At 48.7% G+C, this 27,846-nt stretch overlaps 1 protein-coding gene across 1 annotated transcript in view; it reads right to left on the bottom strand.

Moving 5' to 3' along the window:
- Positions 1-27,846, bottom strand: part of CAPN2 (calpain 2) — a 54,566-nt gene that overhangs the window by 9,910 nt on the left and 16,810 nt on the right. The window contains exons 3-15 of the mRNA XM_030934938.1: positions 26,025-26,179; positions 24,717-24,850; positions 23,222-23,390; positions 21,340-21,423; positions 19,489-19,574; positions 18,404-18,478; positions 17,506-17,666; positions 14,939-15,108; positions 13,187-13,198; positions 11,049-11,260; positions 8,972-9,008; positions 8,333-8,398; positions 157-214 (exon numbers count right to left, since the gene is read on the bottom strand). Coding sequence (XP_030790798.1) covers positions 157-214; positions 8,333-8,398; positions 8,972-9,008; positions 11,049-11,260; positions 13,187-13,198; positions 14,939-15,108; positions 17,506-17,666; positions 18,404-18,478; positions 19,489-19,574; positions 21,340-21,423; positions 23,222-23,390; positions 24,717-24,850; positions 26,025-26,179 — 1,419 coding nt within the window. The remainder of the gene's footprint in view (positions 1-156; positions 215-8,332; positions 8,399-8,971; positions 9,009-11,048; positions 11,261-13,186; positions 13,199-14,938; positions 15,109-17,505; positions 17,667-18,403; positions 18,479-19,488; positions 19,575-21,339; positions 21,424-23,221; positions 23,391-24,716; positions 24,851-26,024; positions 26,180-27,846) is intronic.

Raw genomic sequence — 27,846 nt, 5'->3', positions numbered from 1 at the left:
TATCACATCATACAGATCCTTCATCCACTTCTTGGAGGGGATGGAGGGTGGTGGTTTAGTCACAGCAGCCAGACATGGAGGAGGAAAGATTTCCATGTTCCCTCCCATCCACAGGGGAAAGAGCAGGATGAGGTTTTGCAACGAGGGGATACTCACGCTTTGCTAGAACCCTTCTCAGGATGGTCTGCAGCTCAAAAGCAGAGATCTCCGCATCCTGTGGACACGCAACCAGAGCATAGTTATTGGCCCCCCGTGGGAGCTGGATGAGCACAGCGCAGGACAGCAGTGCATTAGGTAGGCCTGCGGTGGGGTCTATGAATGTGCATTTCTAACAAGCCCCCAGGCCATGTTGGGGCTGCTGTTCCCAGACCACACTTTGAGTAGTACTGTCCCATCCTGGATTTTAGATACAGTTTTTGGTTTTGTTCTTTTCAGAACACCTAGGCTGGACTGCAGTGGTATGATCCTAGCTCACTGAAACTTCAAACTCCTAGGATCAAACGATCCTCCAGCATCAGCCTCCCAAAGTGCTGGAATTACAGGTATGAGCCACTGCGCTTGACCTAGATACAGTGTTTTAATGCACAGATGCAGTAGAGAGAGTCCACTCACCATTTCTTTGCTGTAGAGAATATAAATAATAAATACTCCCCTCTACCCATGTTTGTGGTCTTTCTTAACTTAGTTCTCTTACACCATTCCTCTTATCTGGCATGTCTTCTTCATTCTTTAAAACTCAAAGCGGGGGCGGAGCAAGATGGCCGAATAGGAACAACTCCAGTCTCCAACTCCCAGCGCGAGCGACACAGAAGACCGGTGATTTCTGCATTTTCAACTGAGGTACTGGGGTCATCTCACTAGGGAGTGCCGGACAATCGGTGCTGGTCAGCTGCTGCAGCCTGACCAGCGAGAGCTGAAGCAGGGCGAGGCATCGCCTCACCTGGAAGCGCAAGGGGGAAGGGGATCCGTTTTCCTAGCCAGGGGAACTGAGACACACAACACCTGGAAAATCGGGTAACTCCCACCCCAATACTGCGCTGTAAGCATACAGGCATTCCAGGAGAATATATCCCACACCTGGCCGGGAGGGTCCCACGCCCACGAAGCCTCCCTCACTGCTAACACAGCAGTCTGCCGCGATCTATCCGCAAGGCAGCAGCGAGGCTGGGGGAGGGGCGCCCGCCATTGCTGAGGCTTAAGTAGGTAAACAAAGCCGCTGGGAAGCTCGAACTGGGTGGAGCTCACAGCAGCTCAAGGAAGCCTGCCTGTCTCTGTAGTCTCCACCTCTGGGGACAGCGCACAGCTGAAGACCAACAGGGGAAGTAGCGGGAGCCGGTGCAGACGCGAACGACTCTGTCTGACAGCTTTGGGGAGAGCCGCGGATCTCCCAACGCGGAGGCTGAGATCTGAGAACGGACAGACTGCCTGCTCAGGTGTGTCCCTGACCCCTGAGTAGCCTAGCTGGGAGAAATCCCCCACTAGGGGCAGTCTGACACCCCACACCTCACAGGGTGGAGTACACCCCTGAGAGGACACTTCCAAAGGAAGAATCAGACAGGTACACTCGCTGTTCAGCAATATTCTATCTTCGGCAACCTCTGCTGCTGATACCCAGGCAAACAGGGTCTGGAGTGGACCTTAAGCAATCTCCAACAGACCAACAGAGAGTCCTTCTGACTGTCAGAAGGAAAACTATCAAACAGGAAGGACACCTATACCAAAACCCCATCAGTTCGTCACCACCATCAAAGACCAGAGACAGATAAAACCACAAAGATGGGGAAGAAGCAGGGCAGAAAAGCTGGAAATTCAAAAAATAAGAGCGCATCTCCCCCTGCAAAGGAGCGCAGCCCATCACCAGCAACGGATCAAAGCTGGTCAGAGAATGACTTGGACGAGAGGAGAGAAGAAGGCTTCAGTCCATCAAACTTATCAGAGCTAAAGGAGGAATTACGTACCCAGCGCAAAGAAACTAAAAATCTTGAAAAAAGAGTGGAAGAATTGACAGCTAGACTCATTAATGCAGAGAAGATCATAAACGAAATGACAGAGATGAAAACCATGACACGAGAAATACGTGACAAATGCACAAGCTTCAGTAACCGACTCGATCAACTGGAAGAAAGAGTATCAGCGATTGAAGATCAAATGAATGAAATGAAGCGAGAAGAGAAACCAAAAGAAAAAAGAAGAAAAAGAAATGAGCAAAGCCTGCAAGAAGTATGGGATTACGTAAAAAGACCAAATCTACGTCTGATTGGGGTGCCTGAAAGTGAGGGGGAAAATGGAACCAAGTTGGAAAACACTCTTCAGGATATCATCCAGGAGAACTTCCCCAACCTAGTAGGGCAGGCCAACATTCAAATTCAGGAAATACAGAGAACGCCACAAAGATACTCCTCCAGAAGAGCAACTCCAAGACACATAATTGCCAGATTCACCAAAGTTGAAATGAAGGAAAAAATCTTAAGGGCAGCCAGAGAGAAAGGTCGGGTCACCCACAAAGGGAAGCCCATCAGACTAACAGCAGATCTCTCGGCAGAAACTCTACAAGCCAGAAGAGAGTGGGGGCCAATATTCAACGTTCTTAAAGAAAAGAATTTTCAACCCAGAATTTCATATCCAGCCAAACTAAGTTTCATAAGTGAAGGAGAAATAAAATCCTTTACAGATAAGCAAATGCTTAGAGATTTTGTCACCACCAGGCCTGCCTTACAAGAGACCCTGAAGGAAGCCCTAAACATGGAAAGGAACAACCGGTACCAGCCATCGCAAAAACTTGGCAAAATGTAAAGACCATCGAGGCTAGGAAGAAACTGCATCAACTAACGAGCAAAATAACCAGTTAATATCATAATGGCAGGATCAAGTTCACACATAACAATATTAACCTTAAATGTTAATGGACTAAATGCTCCAATTAAAAGACACAGACTGGCAAACTGGATAAAGAGTCAAGACCCATCAGTCTGCTGTATTCAGGAGACCCATCTCACATGCAGAGACATACATAGGCTCAAAATAAAGGGATGGAGGAAGATCTACCAAGCAAATGGAGAACAAAAAAAAGCAGGGGTTGCAATCCTAGTCTCTGATAAAACAGACTTTAAACCATCAAAGATCAAAAGAGACAAAGAAGGCCATTACATAATGGTAAAGGGATCAATTCAACAGGAAGAGCTAACTCTCCTAAATATATATGCACCCAATACAGGAGCACCCAGATTCATAAAGCAAGTCCTTAGAGACTTACAAAGAGACTTAGACTCCCATACAATAATAATGGGAGACTTCAACACTCCGCTGTCAACATTAGACAGATCAACGAGACAGAAAGTTAACAAGGATATCCAGGAATTGAACTCATCTCTGCACCAAGCGGACCTAATAGACATCTATAGAACTCTCCACCCCAAATCAACAGAATATACATTCTTCTCAGCACCACATCGCACTTATTCCAAAATTGACCACATAATTGGAAGTAAAGTACTCCTCAGCAAATGTAAATGAACAGAAATTATAACAAACTGTCTCTCAGACCACAGTGCAATCAAACTAGAACTCAGGACTAAGAAACTCAATCAAAACCGCTCAACTACATGGAAACTGAACAACCTGCTCCTGAATGACTACTGGGTACATAACGAAATGAAAGCGGAAATAAAGATGTTCTTTGAAACCAATGAGAACAAAGATACAACATACCAGAATCTCTGGGACACATTTAAAGCAGTGTGTAGAGGGAAATTTATAGCACTAAATGCCCACAAGAGAAAGCAGGAAAGATCTAAAATTGACACTCTAACATCACAATTAAAAGAACTAGAGAGGCAAGAGCAATCACATTCAAAAGCTAGCAGAAGGCAAGAAATAACTAAGATCAGAGCAGAACTGAAGGAGATAGAGACACAAAAAACCCTCCAAAAAATCAATGAATCCAGGAGTTGGTTTTTTGAAAAGATCAACAAAATTGACAGACCGCTAGCAAGGCTAATAAAGAAAAAAAGAGAGAGGAATCAAATAGATGCAATAAAAAATGATAAAGGGGATATCACCACTGACCCCACAGAAATACAAACTACCATCAGAGAATACTATAAACGCCTCTACGCAAATCAACTAGAAAATCTAGAAGAAATGGATAATTTCCTGGACACTTACACTCTCCCAAGGCTAAACCAGGAAGAAGTTGAATCCCTGAATAGACCAATAGCAGGCTCTGAAATTGAGGCAACAATTAATAGCCTACCCACCAAAAAAAGTCCAGGACCAGATGGATTCACAGCTGAATTCTACCAGAGGTACAAGGAGGAGCTGGTACCATTCCTTCTGAAACTATTCCAATCAATAGAAAAAGAGGGAATCCTCCCTAACTCATTTTATGAGGCCAACATCATCCTCATACCAAAGCCTGGCAGAGACACAACAAAAAAAGAGAATTTTAGACCAATATCCCTGATGAACATTGATGCAAAAATCCTCAATAAAATACTGGCAAACCGGATTCAGCAGCACATCAAAAAGCTTATCCACCATGATCAAGTGGGCTTCATCCCTGGGATGCAAGGCTGGTTCAACATTCGCAAATCAATAAACGTAATCCAGCATATAAACAGAACCAAAGACAAGAACCACATGATTGTCTCAATAGATGCAGAAAAGGCTTTTGACAAAATTCAACAGCCCTTCATGCTAAAAACGCTCAATAAATTCGGTATTGATGGAACGTACCTCAAAATAATAAGAGCTATTTATGACAAACCCACAGCTAATATCATACTGAATGGGCAAAAACTGGAAAAATTCCCTTTGAAAACTGGCACAAGACAGGGATGCCCTCTCTCACCACTCCTATTCAACATAGTGTTGGAAGTTCTGGCTAGGGCAATCAGGCAAGAGAAAGAAATCAAGGGTATCCAGTTAGGAAAAGAAGAAGTCAAATTGTCCCTGTTTGCAGATGACATGATTGTATATTTAGAAAACCCCATCGTCTCAGCCCAAAATCTCCTTAAGCTGATAAGCAACTTCAGCAAAGTCTCAGGATACAAAATTAATGTGCAAAAATCACAAGCATTCTTATACACCAGCAACAGACAAGCAGAGAGCCAAATCAGGAATGAACTTCCATTCACAATTGCCTCAAAGAGAATAAAATACCTAGGAATCCAGCTTACAAGGGATGTAAAGGACCTCTTCAAGGAGAACTACAAACCACTGCTCAGTGAAATCAAAGAGGACACAAACAAATGGAAGAACATACCATGCTCATGGATAGGAAGAATCAATATCGTGAAAATGGCCATACTCCCCAAGGTTATTTATAGATTCAATGCCATCCCCATCAAGCTACCAATGACTTTCTTCACAGAATTGGAAAAAACTGCTTTAAAGTTCATATGGAACAAAAAAAGAGCCCGCATTGCCAAGACAATCCTAAGTCAAAAGGACAAAGCTGGAGGCGTCACGCTACCTGACTTCAAACTATACTACAAGGCTACAGTAACCAAAACAGCATGGTACTGGTACCAAAACAGAGATATAGACCAATGGAACAGAACAGAGTCCTCAGAAATAATACCGCACATCTACAGCCATCTGATCTTTGACAAACCTGAGAGAAACAAGAAATGGGGAAAGGATTCCCTATTTAATAAATGGTGCTGGGAAAATTGGCTAGCCATAAGTAGAAAGCTGAAACTGGATCCTTTCCTTACCCCTTATACGAAGATTAATTCAAGATGGATTAGAGACTTAAATGTTAGACCTAATACCATCAAAACCCTAGAAGAAAATCTAGGTAGTACCATTCAGGACATAGGCATGGGCAAGGACTTCATGTCTAAAACACCAAAAGCAACGGCAGCAAAAGCAAAAATTGACAAATGGGATCTAATTAAACTAAAGAGCTTTTGCACAGCAAAAGAAACTACCATCAGAGTGAACAGGCAACCTACAGAATGGGAGAAAATTTTTGCAACCTACTCATCTGACAAAGGGCTAATATCCAGAATCTACAAAGAACTCAAACAAATATACGAGAAAAAAACAAACAACCCCATCAAAAAGTGGGGAAAGGATATGAACAGACATTTCTCAAAAGAAGATATTCATACAGCCAACAGACACATGAAAAAATGCTCATCATCACTGGCCATCAGAGAAATGCAAATCAAAACCACAATGAGATACCATCTCACACCAGTTAGAATGGCAATCATTAAGAAGTCAGGAAACAACAGGTGTTGGAGAGGATGTGGAGAAATAGGAACACTTTTACACTGTTGGTGGGATTGTAAACTAGTTCAACCATTATGGAAAACAGTATGGCAATTCCTCAAGGATCTAGAACTAGATGTACCATATGACCCAGCCATCCCACTACTGGGTATATACCCAAAGGATTATAAATTAGTCTACTACAAAGACACATGCACACGTATGTTTATTGCGGCACTATTCACAATAGCAAAGACTTGGAATCAACCCAAATGTCCATCTGTGACAGACTGGATTAAGAAAATGTGGCACATATACACCATGGAATACTATGCAGCCATAAAAAAGGATGAGTTTGCGTCCTTTGTAGGGACATGGATGCAGCTGGAAACCATCATTCTTAGCAAACTATCACAAGAAGAGAAAACCAAACACCGCATGTTCTCACTCATAGGTGGGAACTGAACAATGAGATCACTTGGACTCGGGAAGGGGAACATCACACACTGGGGTCTATCATGGGGAGGGGGGAGGAGGGAGGGATTGCATTGGGGAGTTATACATGATATAAATGATGAATTGATGGGTGCTGACGAGTTGATGGGTGCAGCACACCAACATGGCATAAGTATACATATGTAACAAACCTGCACGTTATGCACATGTACCCTAGAACTTAAAGTATAATTAAAAAAAAAAAAAAAAAAAAAAAAAAAAAAAAAAAAAAAAAAAAACTCAAAGCTCAGACTTCCTGTAAAACTGGTGAAAACCAGCTGCCTCCAAGACCCAGCTGGCCCTCCTCTATGCCCATCATGCCAGGGTCCCTCACAGGCTCAGATGTCTCTATTCACTTATACATATTTATGTAACTCATGGATAAACTCCTTTGTTTAAAACCAAGATTGACTGCAGTCATTTTTGCCTTTTGGGGGTGTGTATGTGTGGGATTCAATCAGTGGGGAAAGAAGACACTCACGGCCTCTTTTCTTGGGAATCTGGGAGGGAGCAGAGGGTGAGAGGCTGGTGGAGGCGTAGAGCAGACGATGCCTGGCTTAGCACTTTGATGGGTCTTGGGGTCAGCAAAGGGAGCCCCAAATGAGCTCAGTGATTGCAAAGTTCCTCCACATAGTGAAGAAACAGGACTTTTTTGGAGTTGTTGGGAAGAAAGAGGGCTAAATAACTTTGTGATAGCACTAAATGGCGGAGGGATTTTTTTAAGACCAGGAAAGCTGCCAGGTATGGTGGCTCACACCTGTAATCCCAGCACTTTGGGAGCCTGAGGTGGGAGAACTGCTTGAGCTCAGGGGTTTGAGACCAGCCTGGACAACACAGTGAGACCCTGTCTCTCTCAAAAAATTAAAAAATTAGCTGGGCATGGTGATATGAGTCTGTAATCCCAACCCTTTGACAGGCCAAGGTTGGAGGATTGTTGAGCCCAGGAGTTCCAGAGCAGCCTGAGCAACATGGCAAGACCTTCTCTCTAGAAAAATAAAAATAAAATACAAATTAGCTAGCCATGGTGGTGTGCACCTATAGTCCCAGCTACTTGGGAGACTAAGGTGGCAGGATCTCTTGAGCCCAGGAAGTGGAGGCTGCAGTGAGCTATGATCATGCCACTGCACTCCAGCCTGGGTGAAAGAGAGAGGGACCCTGTCTCTAAAAAGAAAAGAAAGAAGAAGAAGAAAAGAAAAGAAAAGAAAAAGGAAAAAGAACAGAGAAGCCTAATTCAAATACTCTGTTGCAGGTTGCCTGCATTCTTGAGATTTGAAACCCTTCCACCTCCCCAAATCCTTTGTGGAAATAAAGGATAAGGGGCCAAATTTCATGCCTCAATTGGTGTAGAACAGAGAAAATAAAACAGCCACAAGGTGAGCCCAGGAATCCTAAGGAAGGAGGAACACAGAGTCAGGGCTGACCATGCGAACGGAAGCCCCTGGCAGCATGCAGAGGTCTTAGGGAGGACATACGCAAGAAGGCTGAGCTGGAATCCGAGGACTATTTGCAATTTCTCTTTGCTTTTGTTCAGTTTGTTTCCTCTCCCCTTTAAACTAAAGTCTCCTTGGAGACCTTTGCATCAACCAGAGTGCATAATGTTGTTTTTGGGAACATTTACCTCCCCTGCCAACTGGGCAAACAGTCTCCTGAATCCATCATCAATGTCATCCTCGCTGATGTCGAACTGGAAGGTGAGGCAGAGACATGAGAATGCATCAGAGCGAGGCATGACAGCAAGTGCCTGCCTGCCCTTCCGTGGCTGCCACCTCCCACTCCCCTTCTCTGTCCCTCTCTGGGACCCGAATTCTACGGTTATTTGGGTTGAGATCAGGTATAGTGTGAAGAATTAATATAAAGTTGTTTTTTTTTTTCTAATTAAAATGTGAGAGGGAATGTAAATTATGTGGGAAGGCGTAATATTCTAATCTCTCACAGAGGTATCTTCTGTAGCATCCAATTAAAATGGCCTTTTAGGATCTATTCTAGTGGGGACTTGGAAGCATAAAGACTAGCTGGAATGTTCTGGACGGATTTTGACAGTGGCTAGCACAGCCCAATAGGCAAGGGACTGGCCCATGCCCCTAAGCACAAAGGCCAGAGCTGACACAGGAAGTTGACACTTGGAATCCCAGTGCCTGGCTTTATCCTTAGTTTCAGGCTTTGTTCATGAAGTCCAAACACTCTTGGAATTTTTTTGCTCCTCCGCCCTCTGGATTGTCCAGGACAGAGTGGGTGAAACTCAAGGAGTTACAAGTACCTCTTCAAGATTGGCTTCGATTTCATCATCGACAGCTCTGGAAATAGAAAGAAATTATGTGTTACTGGAAGGCAGGTAAAGGCAAAAAGGAAGTGTCGCAGAAATCACTGCTAAAATGGAAGTGCAGTGCTAACTGCAGCAGGGGGTAGGCGGGGTGGGGCGGGGCTGAGGTGGGGGGAGGTCTTCATAGTCCAAGTTTCTGTGAAAACACCTCCCCTAAACAGCAACAATTTTTCTGCATTCCAAGTTTCTGTGATAACATTTCTCTGCATTCCAAGTTTCTGTGATAACACCTCCCCTAAACAGCAAAAATAAAGGCAGAAGTGATCTGAAGGAAGTGTCATGACCCAAGCAGCATGGGCAGCTGGAGATTTTTGTTTGCTAGTTTTTGATCTTTATCAAATAGCACAGCCTTCGCGTGTAGTGTGGTGTTGGTCCTAGCCTTAAGGAATAGCTTCTAAGTTCCACCTGAAACATCCTTTGCCGACTTAGACTTTCACACTGAGAATCATGCAGTGCAAATCATCACCTACTTGTTCTGCCTCAGGTTGGAGAGGTGGGCAGTGTGGAGCCCTGTGTGTCATTTCAGCCAAAGCTCAAGTCAGGCAGTGGTTAGTTTATCCTGTGCACTGCCCCTGTGTCCAGGGCCAGGTCCTTCTGCTCCATAGTGAGGGTAATTGAGCTCAGGAGGATCTTCCTTGGCCACTGCGATTTTAACTAGGTGACCAGTAGTCCTATCTGCAGGGCCAATGCCTGGCAGAAGGAAAAGGGGACTTCTTGGTGCTGATCGCTGGAATCTGGAGCAGAAGGATTAATATCTTGGGACAAGGAAGTCAGACACCTTTGAGAGGTGGGGTGTCCTGTCGGGGTAGGGAGCTCACCCTGGAGAGAGTTGAGGGGTTGAGACTTCCCTGGGAGAGTGACTTGTGGCTGGCAGGGAGAGTAATGGGTTTGACAAAGGACAGTGTTATTCTAATGCCACCAGGTCATGCTCCTATTTCTTGTCTGTGAGGACTAAGCTGAACACACCAGGCTTCCTCTAAGGATCCTCAGGGCTGAGAGGAAAGGTCCCTTCCCCCATGGTAGGCTTTAGCAAATGAAGACAGCCTGTCAGTGGCAGGGGGGCTACAGCTATGCTTTAGTGGCATTTATTGGTTTGCAGCTGCCTGGCATTGCTTTGTCTCCCTTTGCCATGGGAAATTATTTCTGCATCATGCATTATCTTGGGGCAAGGGCAGTTCCCTGCCTCTACCTCCCATTGGCTCTTCCTCTCCAGTAACCAGCAGGCCAGGTGGCTGACCCAAGCCCAGCGCCTCAGACACACTCCAGGAGATCTTTAGACCTGAGCGCATGACCCAGGGTCTGAGGGGTCATCTCACACCCCGGTCCTTCAACACATCCTTGGCTCCTGTTTTTCCTAGCCTGACCCCCTACCTCCCATCAGTTCTGGAGTCTCCGATGGCCTTTCGATGGATTCCCTTTAGCTTAAATTATCCAAGGTAGATTCTGCCTTTGCCAATCAAGTGCCCAGCTGAATATACATGGTTGAGGCAGAAGTCAAAGTGGCAGAAGCCATTGTGAATTGAGGCCACCTGGACAGTGGCAGGAAATGGTGATGTCAGCCACAAGGGATTCCCAAACATCTGGATCCCATGAGGAAGGGGAGAGGGAGCTGGTGACTATAACAGGGAGAGTTTCCGGAGGTGGGAACCGTTGAGATGGTTACACCAGGACTGCTCAGCTTTCTTCAAATGACGAGACTGGATTCATAGTTTAACACTCAAGTACCAACTTGAGAATTCAGAGACACACTTAAGAAATTAGACCCTGCAATTCACTGAACAGCCACTCCTTTCCAGCCAAAAATATCCACAGTGGCTTTTTCCATTGTTTACCTTACTGTAACACTAAAACTTCCCCAATCCATCAAATCCCCACACTAGTCCTTCGAGGCGGGCAGGTGCTACAGAAAAAGAAACTGACATTCAGAGGACGAACGAGCTTTCTAGGGGCCGAGGAACAGACCAGCGGGTAAGGACAGGGAGGGGTGGGGAGAGGAAGGGACCAAACCACCTACTGGTAATCAGCTTTCTTTTCAGAAAAGACCCGGATGCAGAAATCCCCATCCTTGTTGGGTTCAAAAGTGGAAGGCACGAGAATGTACTCTCCTGGTGGCAGCTTGAAGCGGTTGAGCACCTCCCGGAGGTTGATGAAGGTGTCTGAGCGCTCCCTGGCGCGATTTGTCAGGAAGAAGTTTTTGCTGAGGTGGATGTTGGTCTGCCCACTTAACTGAGGAATAAATAGAGAAACATGGCGGTAGATGAGGGAAAGGCTCCAGGCAAATGTCATTTTCATTCACTGAGATAAAAGCAGTTGGGTAGTGTGGTGGCTCCGTCCTGTTGTCCTGGTGTATAAGGAGGCAAGGCCAGGCGTCGGAGACCAGCCTGGGCAACACAGGAAGCCCTCATCTATTTAACAACAATGACAACAACAACAACAAATAATAATAATAATAATAATAAAAAGCAGTACAGTGACAATGCCTGGGTCATTTTAGACAAAAAGCAAACTTTTATGGGGTGCGGTGGCTCACGCCTGTAATTCCAGCACTTTGGGAGGCTGTGAGAGGATTGCTTGAGGCCAGGAGTTTGAAACCAACCTGGGCAATGTAGTAAGACCCCTGTCTCTACAAAAAGTAAAAATATTAGCCAGAGGTGGTGGCATGCGCCTTTAGTCTCAGCTACTCAGGAGGCTGAGGTAGGAGGCTCACGTGAGTCCGAGAGTTCAAGGACGGCAGTGAGCTGTGATCTCACCACTGTACTCTAGCCTGGGTGACAGAATGAGACCTTGTCTTTAAAAAAAAAAAAAAAAATGCAAACTTTCTACCAAAAAACACAAATGCCTGCTGAGGAACTTGGAAGCACATGCCCGCAGGGGGTTTCACAACCATTCAGCTCTGCCTGCAGAGACACCCGGTCTTTCCACACAGTGTTCCCAGCCTGCCTCTAAGAGACTCTCAGGCAGGAACAGCGTCCGCATGGCAGGAACCTGACTCAGTTCTACGTGGTGTATGATGCACTAATAAAAGCAAAGACAGGACTGGGGGCAGGGAAAAGACAACCCAGCTTCCAAACCAAGCGTGATCCACTGGACCAAGGCTGGAGCAGCATCCAAAAGGGCCCGATGTGCGACCGGTTGCACTGCCTTGCCGTGAGAGAAATGTACTACAAGTGGGTCAAAGTGCCCCTTGTGTCTACTTTAATAATCGTGACCTTGGAAGTCAAATGGCTACCATGCATCCCATCTGCTTCAGTCAGCGGTGATTGTGGGCCCAAATGCTCTCGCAAAATTTCACTCATTCCACTGTAGTGTAGTGAGGTCGATGGCTGACCAGTTTTACAGAAAAATAAACTGAAATGCAACCAGGTGCAGCGGCGCACGCCTGTAATCCCAGCCATTTGGGAGGCTGAAGTGGGCGGATCACCTGAGGTCAGGAGTTCAAGACCAGCCTGGCCAACATGGTGAAACCCCGTCTCTACTAAAAATACAAAAATTAGCCTGGCATCCTGGTGCGTGCCTGTAGTCCCAGCTACTTGGGAGGCTGAGGCAGGAGAATCACTTAAACCCGGGAGGCGGAGGTTGCCGTGAGCTGAGATCACACTACTGCACTTCATCCTGGGTGAAAGAGAGAGACAAAAAAAAAAAAAAAAAAAAAAAAAACCCGAAAAACAAAACAAAAAACCCCTGAAATGCAGAGAGGAGCCGTAACATGTCCAAGGTCACACAGCCTGGGAATTGGGTCTTGGTCTCCTCTGCGCTCCCATGTTGTCTTCTAGTACAGTCTGTAGGGTTCACCTTTTCCCTGACTCAGTCTTCTGCTAAGAGTGACACAGGACTCTGTGAAAAGCCTCCTGCAGTCTCAGGAGGATTTTAGATTTTCTGCCCAGAACCAAACCCTGTATGGGCTCTGTCAGGTCACAGGGAGGCAGTGGGTCCCACAAGGACTTTCCAGAAATCTTGCCCAGAGCTTAGACCAGTAGGATCTAGAGCCTGGGCAACTTCGGCAGGGACCCAGGGGTGGCCAGGTTTGGGTGGCAGGTGACCTTCATGGCCACCAGCCCCTGTCCAGGTTTCACGATGCTCCCTGAGCTCCGGCAGTCTAAGCCTCTCGCTTTTTTGGTGACCTGAGCACTCCGGGACATGGGCCAGACGTACCTCCTCTGGAACCTGCAAAATAAAGGAGACGCAATTCAGATGCCGGAAAAGCAGTGTAAGAAAATGCATCAGTGTGCTCTTTTCTTTTGCTGCCCTGTTTTCTCTGTAGTATTAGCAATATCAACTAATTCAACTGAGTAACTGTTTTCCAAGGAACTCAAAGCCTCTCCAATACTGAAGAAAATCCTCTTATGACACGGCAATCATGTTGATAAGCCCTCACCTCCATTTCCAACTTACAGAGCATAAATCTGAGGCACAGAGATGTGAAGAGACTTGTCTAAGGTGGCAAAGCCCATATCTGCCTCCCACACAGGGAAAGAGGGCCAGGTGGGCCCTATTGGAGGAGGCAGCAGGCGAGGTGAAACACACTCAGGGCTAGGAGCCAGCAGTGCTGGCCTCTGTCAGCCAGGTCCAGTGGTCCGGTCTGCATTTCCTTGAGCAAGTCCCCTCCCCTCTCCAGCCTCAGTTTTCTTATCTCAAAAATAGGACCCAATGATCCCCAAGGTCCTTCCCAACTCTGAAAGCCCACAGCTGCATTTCCAAGCCCATAAGGTGGTGGGAGGGAAGCTGTGTATCACAATTCCATTTGCAATCTCCTTGGAGCGATTCTGTCCTGGATCTGAAGTCCTCAGCTCCTGTTTCAGAGACCGAGGGGTTTGAGCCTATGTGCATTTTTACAACTGATGGTGTTTGCCCAGCTCCCTTTCTCAGGTGGGTGAGCAGGTAGAGGTCAGTGTCCCATGGGTGGCAACGTTGCCAGTGGTGAACACACAGCCTCCTCTCCTGACACCTCATCTGGATCCTCCCAGGGGCGTGCTGGGAAACTGGCTCTTGGGAGAGGGTGGAAGCTCTGACTTGTAGTGTTTGCCACTTTCCATGGTGTAAACAGGTCCCTGCCAGGGCCATTTTTCAGGCTGCCGAGGTGACCTCCACAGACATGGGTCAGAGAGAAGAGATGGGCTTTGGGAGCTGGAAGGAGCCAGCTCCAGCCCATCACACCGAAATGCATCCCCAGTCAGTGCCCTAAAGCCTTCCTTGCATCCCTCTCCTCCCACAGTTACCTGCAGCCCACAAAAGCTCTTTCTTGTTCTGCAGAAGGGACTGGGGATATCCCAGGGGCCCAGCGTGTTGGGTGAGTTCTCAGTGCCCCAGCCCCAGCCCCAGCCTGAAGAGGGAGAGGGGGCTGCAATGCGGCTGCCCTCTGGCTGCGACTCAGAGTGAAAGGAAAACACGCAGACAGCAGGAGTCTGTGTAGGGATCTGGGCTCCTGCCAGCAGAGCTGTGGGGGGAGCATCATGACCGATGTTCCCCTGTCCCCAAGCTCTCCACCATCCAGGCCAATGCCTTTGCGGAGTTCTGAGCAGCTGCACCTATGGACTCAGTCCTGCACTCACAGTATTGCCTGATGTGGCCCAGTATATTCTGTTCTTTGGAGATGGGTGGGCTGACCAGAATGCCAGGCCTGGAGGATGTGAGAAGGGATGTAGAGGCCATTTGAGAGTGGAACTCCCTGGAGGCTGGCTGTAGGGGCCCTGTGGAGGGCTTAGAAGGCCCCACAACCCAGACCTGCTGCAGGGGCCTCCCTGCGGGGGATACTCCTGAGCCTGGCCAGGCTGGTAGCTTTGCTTTTCCTTGGCCAAGCTCCCTGTCTGGGATCCCATCCCCAGTTCTGCCTCTGTGGTCAGCTTTCCATGCAGGGGCTGAGATGAGCACGGGGGAAGGGAAGGCGGGAGCCCCTGCGCTCTGCACCTCGTAGATGCCAAAGCCGATGGTGTGCATGTCCTCGCCCATTTTCCTCTGCCGCCGCCGGTGCTTCTGAATGAGCCCCACCAGGAAAGTGCAGCCGCTCTCCCCGTCCTCCTCATCCTCATCCTCCTCCTCCAGCTTGATCAGGTACTGAGGGTTCATCCAGAAAGTGTCTGCAGCCAGAAGGGGGCAGAGGAGCCCAGCCCTGAGCAGGCATGCATGCAGGTGGGGACAGCTGCGGGGTGGCCCTGGTCTCAGGCTTGGAGGCTTCTAAGAGAGGGATGGAGATAAAGGGAGATGGCAGGAGATGGCGGGAGGCAGTGGAAGATGGTGGGAGATGGTAGGAGATGGCAGAGGATGGCACAGGATGGCAGAAGATGGTCAGAGATGGCGGGAGATGTTAGGAGAGGCTAAGAGGTGGCGGGAGACACCAGAGTCAGGGTGCGGACTTCAGGCTTTGTCAGGCTGGGGATGGGTGATGGTAGCTGTGGAGAGAGGATGACCTGCACTTGCCTGAATCTAACAGGAATCTAAATTAGAAACTTTCCCTAGCAGTTCTCTCTCTGGCTCCAGGCTGGCTTGTCTTGGGGACTGGGGACTGGGGACTGGAACGCAGGGTGGTTAGAGCCGTGACTTCCCCTCATGGTAGCTTCTCTTCACTGGGCTCTGATGGGGGGTCTGGGGTGGGGCTCGGCTGGCCTGGGGGACTCCAGGATCTGCTCCCTGCACTCGCCAGTCTCTGCCCCCTCAGTGAGCCCGGAGGCCAAGAACATCTTGTGTATAATTCCAGACTCTTGTTCTGCGTCCCTTGTCCTCTCAGGCCTATTCCCTTGCCCTGCTCCTGATGTCTCTGCCCTCCTTACTTCCAAAACCTATTTATTTAAAAAAATCTAAGATTCATTCATGTTTAAGGGGAATTACGCTAATTGCCTTTCCATACCTAATGGGATAAAACCCTAACTGCGGAATTAAAGGCACCATCTGTGTAGGGATTGGCAGCTATGGCCCCGCAGGCTGTCGCCTGTTTGTGTAAATAACGTCTTATTGGAATGTAGCCACGGCCATTCGCTTAAGTATGGCTGCCTTTGGATTACAGCAATAGAGTTGTTGTTATAGAGACTGAGTGGCCCACAAAGCCAAAAATATTTACTGTCTGACCCTTTAGAGGGAGCTTTCCGACTCCTGATCTAGTGGGTAGGAGGGGTCCTTTCTGGGGGGCAGGGGGTCTTCCCAGTGCCACTGGGACTGCCACTTGGTGGCTGCATACTTGAGGTGAGGAAGTCAGAGCCCCAGAGCTGTAGGTCAGCTAGTTCCAATCTGACTACTTGCTCTGTGGCCCTGGTATGCTCCTTAGAGCCTCAGCTTCCTCATCTGTCACAGAGGATCACTATGCGACCATGACCTGCTGTCATTGTACTTACAGAGTGACTCCACAGTCAGGGGGCCTGGGTTCAAATCCCAGCACGCTCTGTGGCCTTCAGCAAGTAACTAGCCTCTCCAAGCCTCGGTTTCCTCATCTTAGAGATGGCAGTGATAAGAAAGTGCCTGCCTCAGAAGTTTGTTGAGAAGATTAGATAGAATGTTATTCAGGCTGAATATCCCTTATCTGAAATTCTTGGGGCCAGAAGTGTTTCCTATTTTGGATATTTTTGGATTTTGGAATATTTGTATATACATAACATATCTTGGGGATGGAACTCAAGTCTAAAGACAAAACTCATTTCTGTTTCATATGTAATTTATACACATAGGCTGAAAGGAATTTTATAGCATATTGAAAATAAATTTGTGCATGAAACAAAGTTTTGACTGCGTTTTGACTGCGACCTGTCACCTGAGGTCAGATGTGGAATTTTCCACCTGTGGCATCATGTTGGGGCTCAAAAAGTTTTGGATTTTGGAGCATTTCAGATTTCACATTTTCAGATTATGGATCCTCACCCTGTGTACAAAGCACTTAGGTTAGTTCCAAGCACCAAAGCTGTGCCCCATAATTGGCAGATGTCATCATGTTCAGATAACTGCCGACGGACTAAGCCATGAAGGCAGAAGAATCAAAGGGCTCAACAAAGGCTGGACCAGAGGAGAAATCTTCACCCCATCTGGGCAGGGCCCAGTCCACATTTGCTGATTGAACTGAATAGGGGGCAAACAAACAGGGCCTGATATGTGGAGGCCTCCCTGGGTGCAGGGGCAAGGTTCCCCTGCAGGCTTGGCTGCCTGGGTGTGGGGTGCATAGAGTAGCTCATGGCCGTGAAGTGGGATTCAGCACTGCTTCCATGAGCATGGTGGAAGGTCGTGGCTGAAGGTCATGATGGGTGCTGGGGAATCCAGGGCCTGGAGAGGACATCCCAGAAATAGCGGCTCTTGGGTTTGGCCTGGGTAGGCAGCAAATGAATGCAGGAGGTAAGGGACTGAGAAAGAGAGCAAGGCTCAGGGAGAAGGAAGACAGAGAGGGTTCCAGTGAGCGAGAGCTGCCTCCTGGGACTGCTAGGCTGTGGGGTATGGCACACAGGGTGGAGAAAGGGGAGCCTTGGCCTTTGGCAGCCCCACATTGCAACAGCCCTTACTCGGGTAGTTCCTGCAGCCTCCCGCGGTGGAGCCCCGCCTCCAGTTCCCATCCATTTTGGTGAGTTTCCACTTCTTGTAGGTGTCGCTGGTGAGGGTGTCTGGGGTCAGGTTGCAGATCTCCAGGCGGGAATAGTGCCTCAGGAAGTCACTGAAAGACATCCTGGCAAAAGCAGAGACACAGCTGTCGCAGGCGATAAGAGGACACACTGGTAAGCCTTGACTTTCCATCATCATCAGACCAGGACCACCCAATGCCAGGCAGAGCAGCTCATTAGAGCTGAGTGGGTGGGCACCAGGTTCAGAATCAGAAGGCTCAGATTCCAGTCCTGGTGCTGCAACTTTCTAGCTGGGTGACTTTGAGCAAGTTACTTAAACTTCCCTGAAGCTGAGAACTCTCATCTGCAAAAATGGGAGCCGTGCCCATCAGATGTGACAATATATGGGTCCCATTTGATAGAGTGCATGTTGTGCATGGTGCAGGCGGTCCCGTGAGTGGCGCAGACACACAGACATGTGGGTCCCTTGCTGCTCACTAAGGGACCAGTTTCTTAAGGGGCAGGGATCAGTCTCTGGAAACTGGGGGAGAAAGGCCCCATCTTTCCCTTATTTCCTGGGATCTGAACGTTACCAAAGGAATTCCTCTTAGCCTTTTTGTGAAGCCCCTCAGCTTATAAACCCCATTGTCAAGATGGACTGTTGAAGAGGTTTAAGAATTTCTTTATTCAGGCTCTTATAGTGAACTTAAAATAACAACAAAACCAGGATCCCACACCCCCGTGTCCTCAACATGGTAAACTCACTTTTGGCCGACACACTTTCTTATTAGCAACTTTCTAGTAAAGAACATTGGGGAAGACAGATGTTTTCTGTCTTCCCTGAAGCCGCCACTAATCTTACCAGAATTCTCCATCTTCATGCCGTCTGGTCAGCCTTTCCCTCTCCTCTGGGTCTATAGTGTTCCAGCTTGGGCAGCTGGAAAACAAAGCAATGAGAGAGGCATTAGTGTACGATGATTTCTCCCCAAAGGTCCCCAGAGTTGAGGAAGAGGGACATCTGCTCTCACCTCTGAGGGCTCAGGCTCCAGAAAGGGGGAAAGTAGCCCACATCTGGCTAACAGCTGCATTGAAATACTCTTACAACACTTTAAAGAGTATAGAACACTATACAGATGCAAACCAGGGAGCAAAGTGAGAGGGTGAGTTGCGCTGGAAGACAGTGGCAAGGAAGAGTCCAGAAAATGAACACAGTCCATTAGAGGGAGATGGAGTAGCTCAGATCAGCAGCTCTTTTAGGGACAACTGAAGATCTGATAAGGAGCATCTGGCCTTGGCCTCTGCAGCTGGCCTGGGAAGCCTCAGCAGATGTTTGTCCATCCACAGAGCAGAAGGACCTGGCCCTGTACACAGGGGCAGTGCACAAGATAAACTAACCACTGCCTGAGCTTTGGCTGGAATTACACACAGGTCTCTGTACTGCCCACCTCTCCAACCTGAGGCAGAACAAGTAGGCTGAGGTTGCCACAGCAGATACACAAACAAGTGTTTACCCCAAATAGTTGAGGGTTCAACATGCCTACCAGTAAGCCCTGGAAATCAACAGAGGGATGTTTCTCTGGTCTTTGGTACAGAGTTCATATCCCTGGAATAGAAGTGCCTGGGGGAAGGTGGGGTACATTTTTTTCCCTGAAAGCCCCATAGAAGGGTGGATTTGAGCTGGGGAAGGGGTGAACCTGGAGGCAGTGGGAGGAATGAACTTCACAGGAGCAGCTTGGGGCCTGGAAAAAGGCACCCATGCTGCTGGAGGAGTGTCCTGGTTAAAAGACTCTTTGAGGGCTCCTGTCCATGGGCCCCTCTCCATGTGGCCTGGGCTCTCCCGGCTGTATTTCTCAGCATAATGCACATGCCTTCTTCTCTCACCCTCTTCCCAGAGCCTCCCATCACAATGCACCCCCACCGGGGCCCTGAGGCCTGCGCCCTCCTCACTTGTCATTCCACCGCCCTGTCCACTCCACTTCTCCCCAGGGATTTCGGATGCGGATCAGTTTCTGTAGGCTTCCACTACTTTCAACCTGCAGGATTAGATAAAAGGGAGGAGGAAGAGGTTAAGTTCAAGCCAGGGCTATGAAGGCTGGGGCCTCCAACCCCTTCCGCATGAGCCAGGAGGTATGGGGGTGAGGACGGTGGGGAGGATTTGGGGGTTGAGTCCATGCATGAGGATCACAAAAGCTAGAGGGGGCTTGGCACCCAGATCTCTCGCTGCTACCCAGCTTTGGAAAATGAGAATTAAAGCTCCCAGGATCCGGCTCTTGGGAGATGGGACTGTTGGCGCTTCACCTCTGAACTTCAGCTTAACTGACTAGAACAGAATGCGCTTTTGTTAAAGGAGCTCAGGGAAGCTTTACCACTTGTTGAAAGATCGTTGGTGATAACAGGCACATGCAGTGAGTGAATCTGGATTGAGTCCTGGACGGGGTAGGGGTGGGTCACCAGAAAGGACATTTTGGGCAATTGGGAAAATGTTAATGTGGACTTTATAATAGATGACATTACTGAATTAATGTTTATTTTCTTAGGTGTGGCAATAGTAGCGGAATTATGTAAGAGAAGATCCTTATTCATAGGGGGACAAATGCTGAAGTACTGATGAGGGAAGTGTCATAACATCTGCCACTTACTTTCATATGGCTCAAAAAAAGTGCACACATAGATAAAGCAGACGTGGCAAATGTTAGCAATCGGTGAATCTAGGGGACTGGTAAGTGAATCGTTATTATGTTAGTCTTTCAACTTTTCTGTAGATGTGAAAATTTTCAAATAAAAAGACGTGTGTGTGAGGGGGTAGTCAAAAAAATCAAGGTTAAAAAAAGAACACTGGACGTGCAGAAGATCTGGGGTCTAGACTGGGTTCTGTAATTAACACTGAACTTGAGCTGCTTGAGCTGCTTGATAATTTCTTTTTTTTGAGGCAGGGTTTTACTTTGTCACCCACGCTGGGGTGCAACGGCATGATCATGGCTCACTGCAGCCTCGACCTCCCGGGCTCAAGTGATCCTCCCACCTCAGCCTCCCAAGTAGCTGGGACGGCAGGTGCATGCCACCATGCCTGGCTTTATTTTTTTGTAGAGACAGGTTCTCGCTATGTTGCCCAGGCTGGTCTTGAACTCCGAGGCTCAAGCGATCCTCCCACCTTGGTCTCCCAAAGTGTTGGGATTTCAGGTGTGAGCCACCATGTCAGCCCATAATATTTTCAATAATAGTGATCACAACAGCAAGGACAGCTACCTCCTTATATACAATGTGTGAGGCACCTCTGGGCACTTTACATATATTAACTTGATTGAATCGCCACGACCTTCCAATGGATATTATTTCCATTTTTTAAATGAGGAGACTAAGGGACAGAGAGTTCCAGTAATTGGCCCAGGCCACACAGCTGGTAAGAAGCGTCAGATTTGAAAATGGGCACGAATGCTTTTATGAGATCAAATGTGAAAGCACCTTATAGCGTATAAGACACTATGCAGATGCATTGTTTTATTATTTTTAGCTGATCAAAATAGTAAGTTCGTAATTGTAAAACGGTAAAATCTAAAACAAGAAAACCAGGACCCCGGCGCCGGCCACTGCGGCCACCAGGGGGCAGCGCGGCGCACCCGGCGCCCGAGCTGCGAAAGGGACGCGCTTCTCCTCCCGCGCGGAACTTCGGGAGTGCGGGGCCCGAGTGCAAACCGGACTACAGTGGGGCCGCGCGGGCCCCTGGGCATCACCACAAACTGTGCCTGTGACCATCGTGTTAGGACAGCAGGACCCCTGCACATCCGCGCAGGCCGTTACCTCCTCGGCTCCGGTGACCGAGTATGCGTGCCCCTTCACCAGCTTCTGATACGTGATGGCCTCTGAGTCCGCGGCGCTGGTGATCTGCAAACACGGCAACCGTCAGACTGGCCACACCCGCTCTCCCTTCCTCCCGGAATCCCTCGCTCCCTCGTTCCTGTCCTGCTGGGCGGGACCGCGGGACGCACTAGCGCAGGGGCCGAGGCCTGGGGCCGGAGGCTCAGGGCTGCGCTTTCTTGCACTTGGAGAACCTTTTCTACCGCGTTCAAATGCTGAACGCCGAGAATACCAGAGAAAACCCTCTCGCGGAGCGAGCGCACGCATTCCCGTGTGAATAGCGCATCCACAGATTTCTGCAGGCTGGGGAGGGCGGAAAAGGGCGCACCGCCGAGAAAGGGCCGGTGGGGGTCCTCGATGGCCCAGGGCTGACACCCAGACAGACTTGAGTGGCCCAGGGGCACTGAGCACCCCCTCGCCCCACCACCAGCCCATGCACCGTGGTCTGGCCCAGCCCAGCTGTAGGGTTTATACTAGGACGGTTGTTTATTCCGGTCTGAGTCAGAATTTGCTTCTGTTTTAAGAACGCCTCACAGTCTGTCCTTTCCCCCATCTATTCTGATGAAGGTTAAGCCTGGGAAGAAGGGCTGGGGTAGAAAGGGTCTTCTGCCTTAACGTGTTCTGCTGATAAACTTTGAGAATTCCTGCCTAGGGAGTCTGACCGAGATTTTGGCTCCAAAAGCCAGGGCTTCTTATCTCTGTCACCCGCAGAGACCAGAACTTGGATGGGACAGGGCTCAGAGGTTGGGCACAGCCTTTGCTCCAAGGCTCCTGGGCACAGTGCCTACCTCCCATCCCCTGGTGAGCGTTGCCAGCAAGGCTATTATGAGGAAATCATTCCTCCTCTTCCTTCTGAAGTCTCCCACAGGCCTATTAGCTCTGCAAGAGTGCAGGGGAAGCCTGCACAGCCCTGCAGATGGAGGGGAAGGTGTCAGGGGCAGCAGGTGTCAGGGGCTCCCAGGGAACCTGTGGTCAGAGGGGTGGGGGTGATTCAGAGCAGGCTGAAAGTGGGAAGTGGGCTGAAGACAGAAGGCTGGAGGCACCATCACCCCATCCATTACAGCTTGACCTTTGCCTAGCAACCCTTGGCTTCCAGGTGATGAGCAATAATGGTAGACATTGCGGCTTAGAAACCGATACCTCCAAGAGATGGCACTTTGAAATGCTAAACTGAAGAAGCCTCAAGATCTCTCTGACCTCCCCTTTCCTTCTGTCTCTCCATCCACTCTCGCCCAAAGCACGGAGGAAGCTATTCTCTGAAGTTCCCTCACCTGCCTAAAGTCTGGATCTGCCAAAGATGAAAACAATGACCTCTGGTCCTTTCCTTGAGTCGTTATGAACTGAACTCATATTGCAGGAAGAAAGACAAGTCTGTCAACATGGTTAGACAGACTTGTCACAAACCACTGTCTGCTCTGCAGGCCCAACAGACTTTATCCCAGACCATTTATGTTCTTTAAGCCCATTGAATTGCCCTAAAAATCATTTACGACATCCCTAAAATCATCCACACGTCCCCATCTCCCTCCCCCTAGAAGGAAGGGAATATAACCCTTTGTATTCCAATGCGTGGTAGGGAAATCTGTTGTGATTCTCCCCCGTGCACACTCATACATTTGTATGCCATTTCTTGTATTAGTCTTCCTTTTGCCAGTTGATTTTCAGCGGACCTTCAGAGGGTGGAGGGAGGTTTTCCTTTGGCCTCTATGTGGACGAGGGCTGCATTACGTTGTACACAGGAGCAGTGGGTTCCCTTGGGCACTGTGGGAGCCTCCCTTCAGCAAGAGCAGATGAGGTGAGGCTAGGGAAGGCAGCCTGGACTTACGTCGATGGAGCAGCCAAGGAGAGAGCCTTTTTGCAGAGCTTTCTGGATGATCTTGAACAGGTTGGGAGGGGGCTTCTTCAACTCATACCACTCAGCAATGCCTCCGGTGAAGTCTTCGAAGCCCTCAGTGGTGGCACCCCCTGAGAGCGCTTCATAGCATCCGTTGATCCTACAAGAGGGGTTAGATGCTGCCGCTACCCTCGACACTACTGATGCTATAATCTCTCAAATACCCACCCCCTAGTACCCTCTAGGTTGGATGCTCTAGGGACGCCCTGCTCACATTCTCCTTGGCCTTGTCCCCAGCTCGGGGTGCTCAGGAAGGCAAGGTATTGTGTCCAGTTACCATTTCCCTGGTATTTTGTGTTTTAAAGAAAATCTCAGGCCGGGCGCAGTGGCTCACGCCTGTAATCCCAGCACTCTGGGAGGCCAGGCGGGTGGGATCACTTGAGGTCAGGAGTTCAAGACCAGCCTGGCCAACATGGTGAAACCCTGTTTCTACTAAAAATACAAAAAATTAGCCTGGCATGGTGGTGCATGTAGTCCCAGCTACTTGGGAAGCTGAGGCAAGAGAATTGCTGAAACTCAGAAGGTGGAGGTTGCAGTGAGCCAAAATCGTGCCACTGTACTCCAGCCTAGGCAACAGAGCAAGGCTCTGTATTTAAAAAAAAAAAAAAAAAAAAAAAAAGATTCTCATTCTCATAGAACCTTAAAGTTGGAAGGACCTTAGTGATTTTTCTGGATGAACCTCCTGTATTGATTCTTTCTACATCCTGACAAGAAAGGGGAGGTCTACTAATGGTTTGTTTGGCATTGATAGCTTAAAAAAGGACAACAATTCAATAATGGAAGCAGTCTCCCTGAGAAACAGGCACTGTGTTGGCAAGGGCTTAGTGCTCCTGACTACGGATGCTGGAGTCCAGTGGCTTCCTGCTCTAAAGTGGGGTCACTTAATGGAAAGAGCCAGGTGGCACAGCCAACATGGGGCCATTCTGGAGAGGGGCTGGCGTGGAGCTTCCTACTGAGAGTGGGCAGCCTGAGCACTGGACAAACTCAACTGTGGGCAACCTGGGTGGGAAGCAGCTGTGGGGAGATGGGGAAGCCATTGCTAGTCAGTGACATCATCTATTCTGCGCAAGTTTCCTACCTCTGCAATGAATAGTTTTGCCCGTTGGCAAAACCTCTGCTTTTTTTAGTTGATACAAATGTGTCCTGTCAAGGAAGTAGAGCTCCTTCTCAAGGCCAGCACAATCAGTACCATAACTCGTTCCTGTGCATTTGGTTAAAGATGGTGATAGCTGTCATTTATCAGCATACAGTGTGGCCAGGCACCCTGCATGCACTATCTCCCTTGCGTTTACAGCCTAATTTTGGCTGAAGAAGTCCTTCTATAGAAAATGACTTCCACTCAAAGTAGTCCTGGAATAGTTCTTATTTTTTGGAATCCAGGGCATTGGGGGCAGGCCATGGGGCCAGGGGAGGCATGACAACTTACTTGGCGTACGCTTTCTCCAGCAGGGCACTCCAGAACTCGCTCCCCTCGGCTGAATGCACAAAGAGCAGCTCCCCGTCCTTGGTGGGCAGCCTGTCGTCCACCACCACCTCCACCCACTCGCCGTATTGCCAGAACTGCAGAACAAGAGAGGTGGGCTGCAGGAGGAGCTGGTGGCAGCACTGGGACTCTGAGCCTCAGCTGCCTCTGGCTTCCCTTTCCCTGATCCCCTGGCATAGGTTCCATGAGCCCGTCCTGGGAGGAGGTGCTCCCTTAACTCTCCTATGCAGGCCAAGTCCTCAGGCTCATGTCCATCCCTTCAAATCCACACCTACCTCTTAGCATCCTGACCTGCATTGTAGGTTTTTTTTTTTTTTTGAGACCAAGTCCCACTCTGGAGTGCAGTGGTGCGATCTCGGCTTACTGCAACCTCCGCCTCCTGGATGCAAGTGATTCTCTTGCCTCAGCCTCCCAAGTAGCTGGGATTAAGGGCACGTGCCACCACACTTGGGTAATTTTTTTGTGTTTTCAAGTAGAGACGGGGTTTCGCCATGTTGCCCCAGCTGGTCTCGAACTCCTGGGCTCAAGCGATCCATCTGCCTTGGCCTCCCAAAGTGCTGAGATTACAGGTATGAGCCACCGCACCTGAACTGGCTTTTTCTTTCTTTTCTTTTTTTTTTTTTTTGAGACGGAGTCTCACTCTGTTGCCCAGGTTGGAGTGCACTATCTTGGCTCACTGCAACCTCTGCCTCCCAGGTTAAAGTGATTCTCCTGCTTCAGTCTCCCAAGTAGCTGGGATTACAGGCATGCACCAGTACGCCAGATTTTTATATGTGTAGTAGAGATGGGGTTTCATCATGTTGGCCAGGCTGGTCTCGAACTCCTGACCTCAAATGATCTGCCCACCTCGGCCTCCCGAAGTGCTGAGATTACAGGCATGAGCCACCGTGCCCGGCCAGCTTTTTCAAATATTATTTCTCCTTTACCAGCATAAAAGGAGGAGAACTTTAACGTTTTGTCTCAAACATCAAATAATACATTTTTTTTTTAACTTGGGAATTATTTCCTGAACCCCTTGTTCTACCTCCCTTTTGCAGGCCCCAAGCAACCCCACAGGGCCATCCCGGCAGGGCCCACATCCTGGCCATGGGTAAGCCAGGAAGCTTCCTGCTCTCACCCAATGTCCTTTGTAGAACAGCATTGGTCTTGGGAGTCTGCAAACACCAGGGACTGAAGAACCCAGCCAAGCCAGGAGACTGTTCTAGCCTCCTGGACCTGTTGAGGAACCACTTGAACCAGCCATTAAGTTACCTGGAAGTGAAAGATCCCTGCATAGTTTTCCTGGAAGCTCTGGTTTAGAGGGACGACTCGAGCCAGGATTTCTTCATTCAAGGTGAGGGAGGCAATGGCTGCCAGCAGCCAGCAGTCACCTGTGAACACAACACAAGGAGCTCTTATCAGAGGGTCTCAGAACCAGGAGGATATTAAAAATCTTGTCTCCACCTTCAGGGGCTTAAAGCCTAAGACAATCTATGAATAGACAGAGTGAAGTTTCAGGCGGTCCCCCATCTGAGGGTTGGGTCAGAGGGCTTGGGTGTTATTAGTTTGGTGTAAAAGTGCGATTTTTGCACCAACCTAGTATTTTGAGGGAAATGCAAAGGGAGAAATGTTTTTGCTGTGTTGTGGTTGGGCAGAGATGGGAAATTTCATTCCCTGAAAGACCCAGAACTCTGGTGGCTGAACTGTGCCCTCAGAGCCCAGCCCTGCACCTGATTCGCTGCAGATGCTCCGCAGTGAGACAATGAAACCAGCGCAGTTGCAGAGGCTTCTGGGCACACAGGCTTTGAATGGGAGTTTGGGCTGGGCGTGGTGGCGTGCACCTGGAGTCCCAGCTATAATATTAATACTTGAGAGGCTGCGGCAGGAGGATCCCTTGAGCCCAGGATTTCAAGGCTGCAGTGAGCCGTGATTGCACCATTGTACTCTAGCCTGGGCAAGAGAGGGAGACCCTCATCTCTAAATAAATAAACAAACAAATATATAAAGGGGAGTTTGAATGAGAGAAAGAAAACATAGTGCTAGATGGGAAGGGGACAAACATTGAATGCCTCCTAGGAGGAGGATCTGAGCCAGGAAAAGAGGCTCCGGCAGGGAGTACAACCACAGGAAGTAAGTAGGGAGCAGTGCAGATGGAAAAGCCCTGAGTCAGAGGCAGAAGGCTGGACTGTCCCCAAGGGTTTCTGTGCGGAGGGCAGAGGTTACTTCAAGGGGTAGACAAGGATGGGCACAACGAGGTGGGCAGCTGGCCAGGCAGCCTGGTCCCTCTCTGAGCCTCAGAACCCTCCTCCATGACGTGGATAAGTGTGAGGCATAATGAGAACAGGTGTGTAAGCACTCGGCGCCCATTTGGTGCCAGTGCTAGGTTCTCAGCACAGCAGGCATCACAATCATTTCACGCAGTTAGAAGCAAGCTGATGCCAGCAACAGCACCCAGATGGTTTCAGGGAGGGGTCATCTTCACTACAAAACACAAAGGGGAGGGGGCCTGGGAAGAGGATGAGGAAGTTTACTCCATTCTTAAGGAATGTGCAGTTTCCTACAGTTTCCCATGACAATAATGGGAAGTAGCCTCAAAGGAGTTTAATTCACTGTTGGATTTATATTCGCCAATTGACAGGTTTATTAAAAATGTAATTGAAGACTAGGTACAGTGGCTCACGCCTGTAATCCCAACACTTTGGGAGACCAAGGTCAGTGAATTGTTCGAGCCCTGGAGTTCAAGACTGGTCTTGGCAACATGGTAAAACTTTGTCTTGACAAAAAATACAAAAATTTGCCAGGTGTGGTGGTGGACGCCTGTGGTCCCAGCTCAGGAGGTGGAGGCTGCAGTAAGATGTGATCATGCCACTGCACTCATCCTGGGTGACAGAAGAGCAAGACCCTGTCTCAAAAGAAAAAAAAAATATATATACATATATATATATATATATATAATGTTATATATGTAATATGTTATTGTTACTGATGTATATCAGTAACATATATATATGTTATTGAAGTTCACTGAGTTCTTTGGTTTTGTTTTGTTTTTTGAGACAGACTCTCACTCTTGTCACCCAGGCTGGAGTGCAGT

The sequence above is a fragment of the Rhinopithecus roxellana genome, chromosome 8 (assembly GCF_007565055.1).
Source record: "Rhinopithecus roxellana isolate Shanxi Qingling chromosome 8, ASM756505v1, whole genome shotgun sequence".
Taxonomy (NCBI): Eukaryota; Metazoa; Chordata; class Mammalia; order Primates; family Cercopithecidae; genus Rhinopithecus; species Rhinopithecus roxellana.
This window is presented reverse-complemented; position numbering and strand designations above follow the sequence as displayed.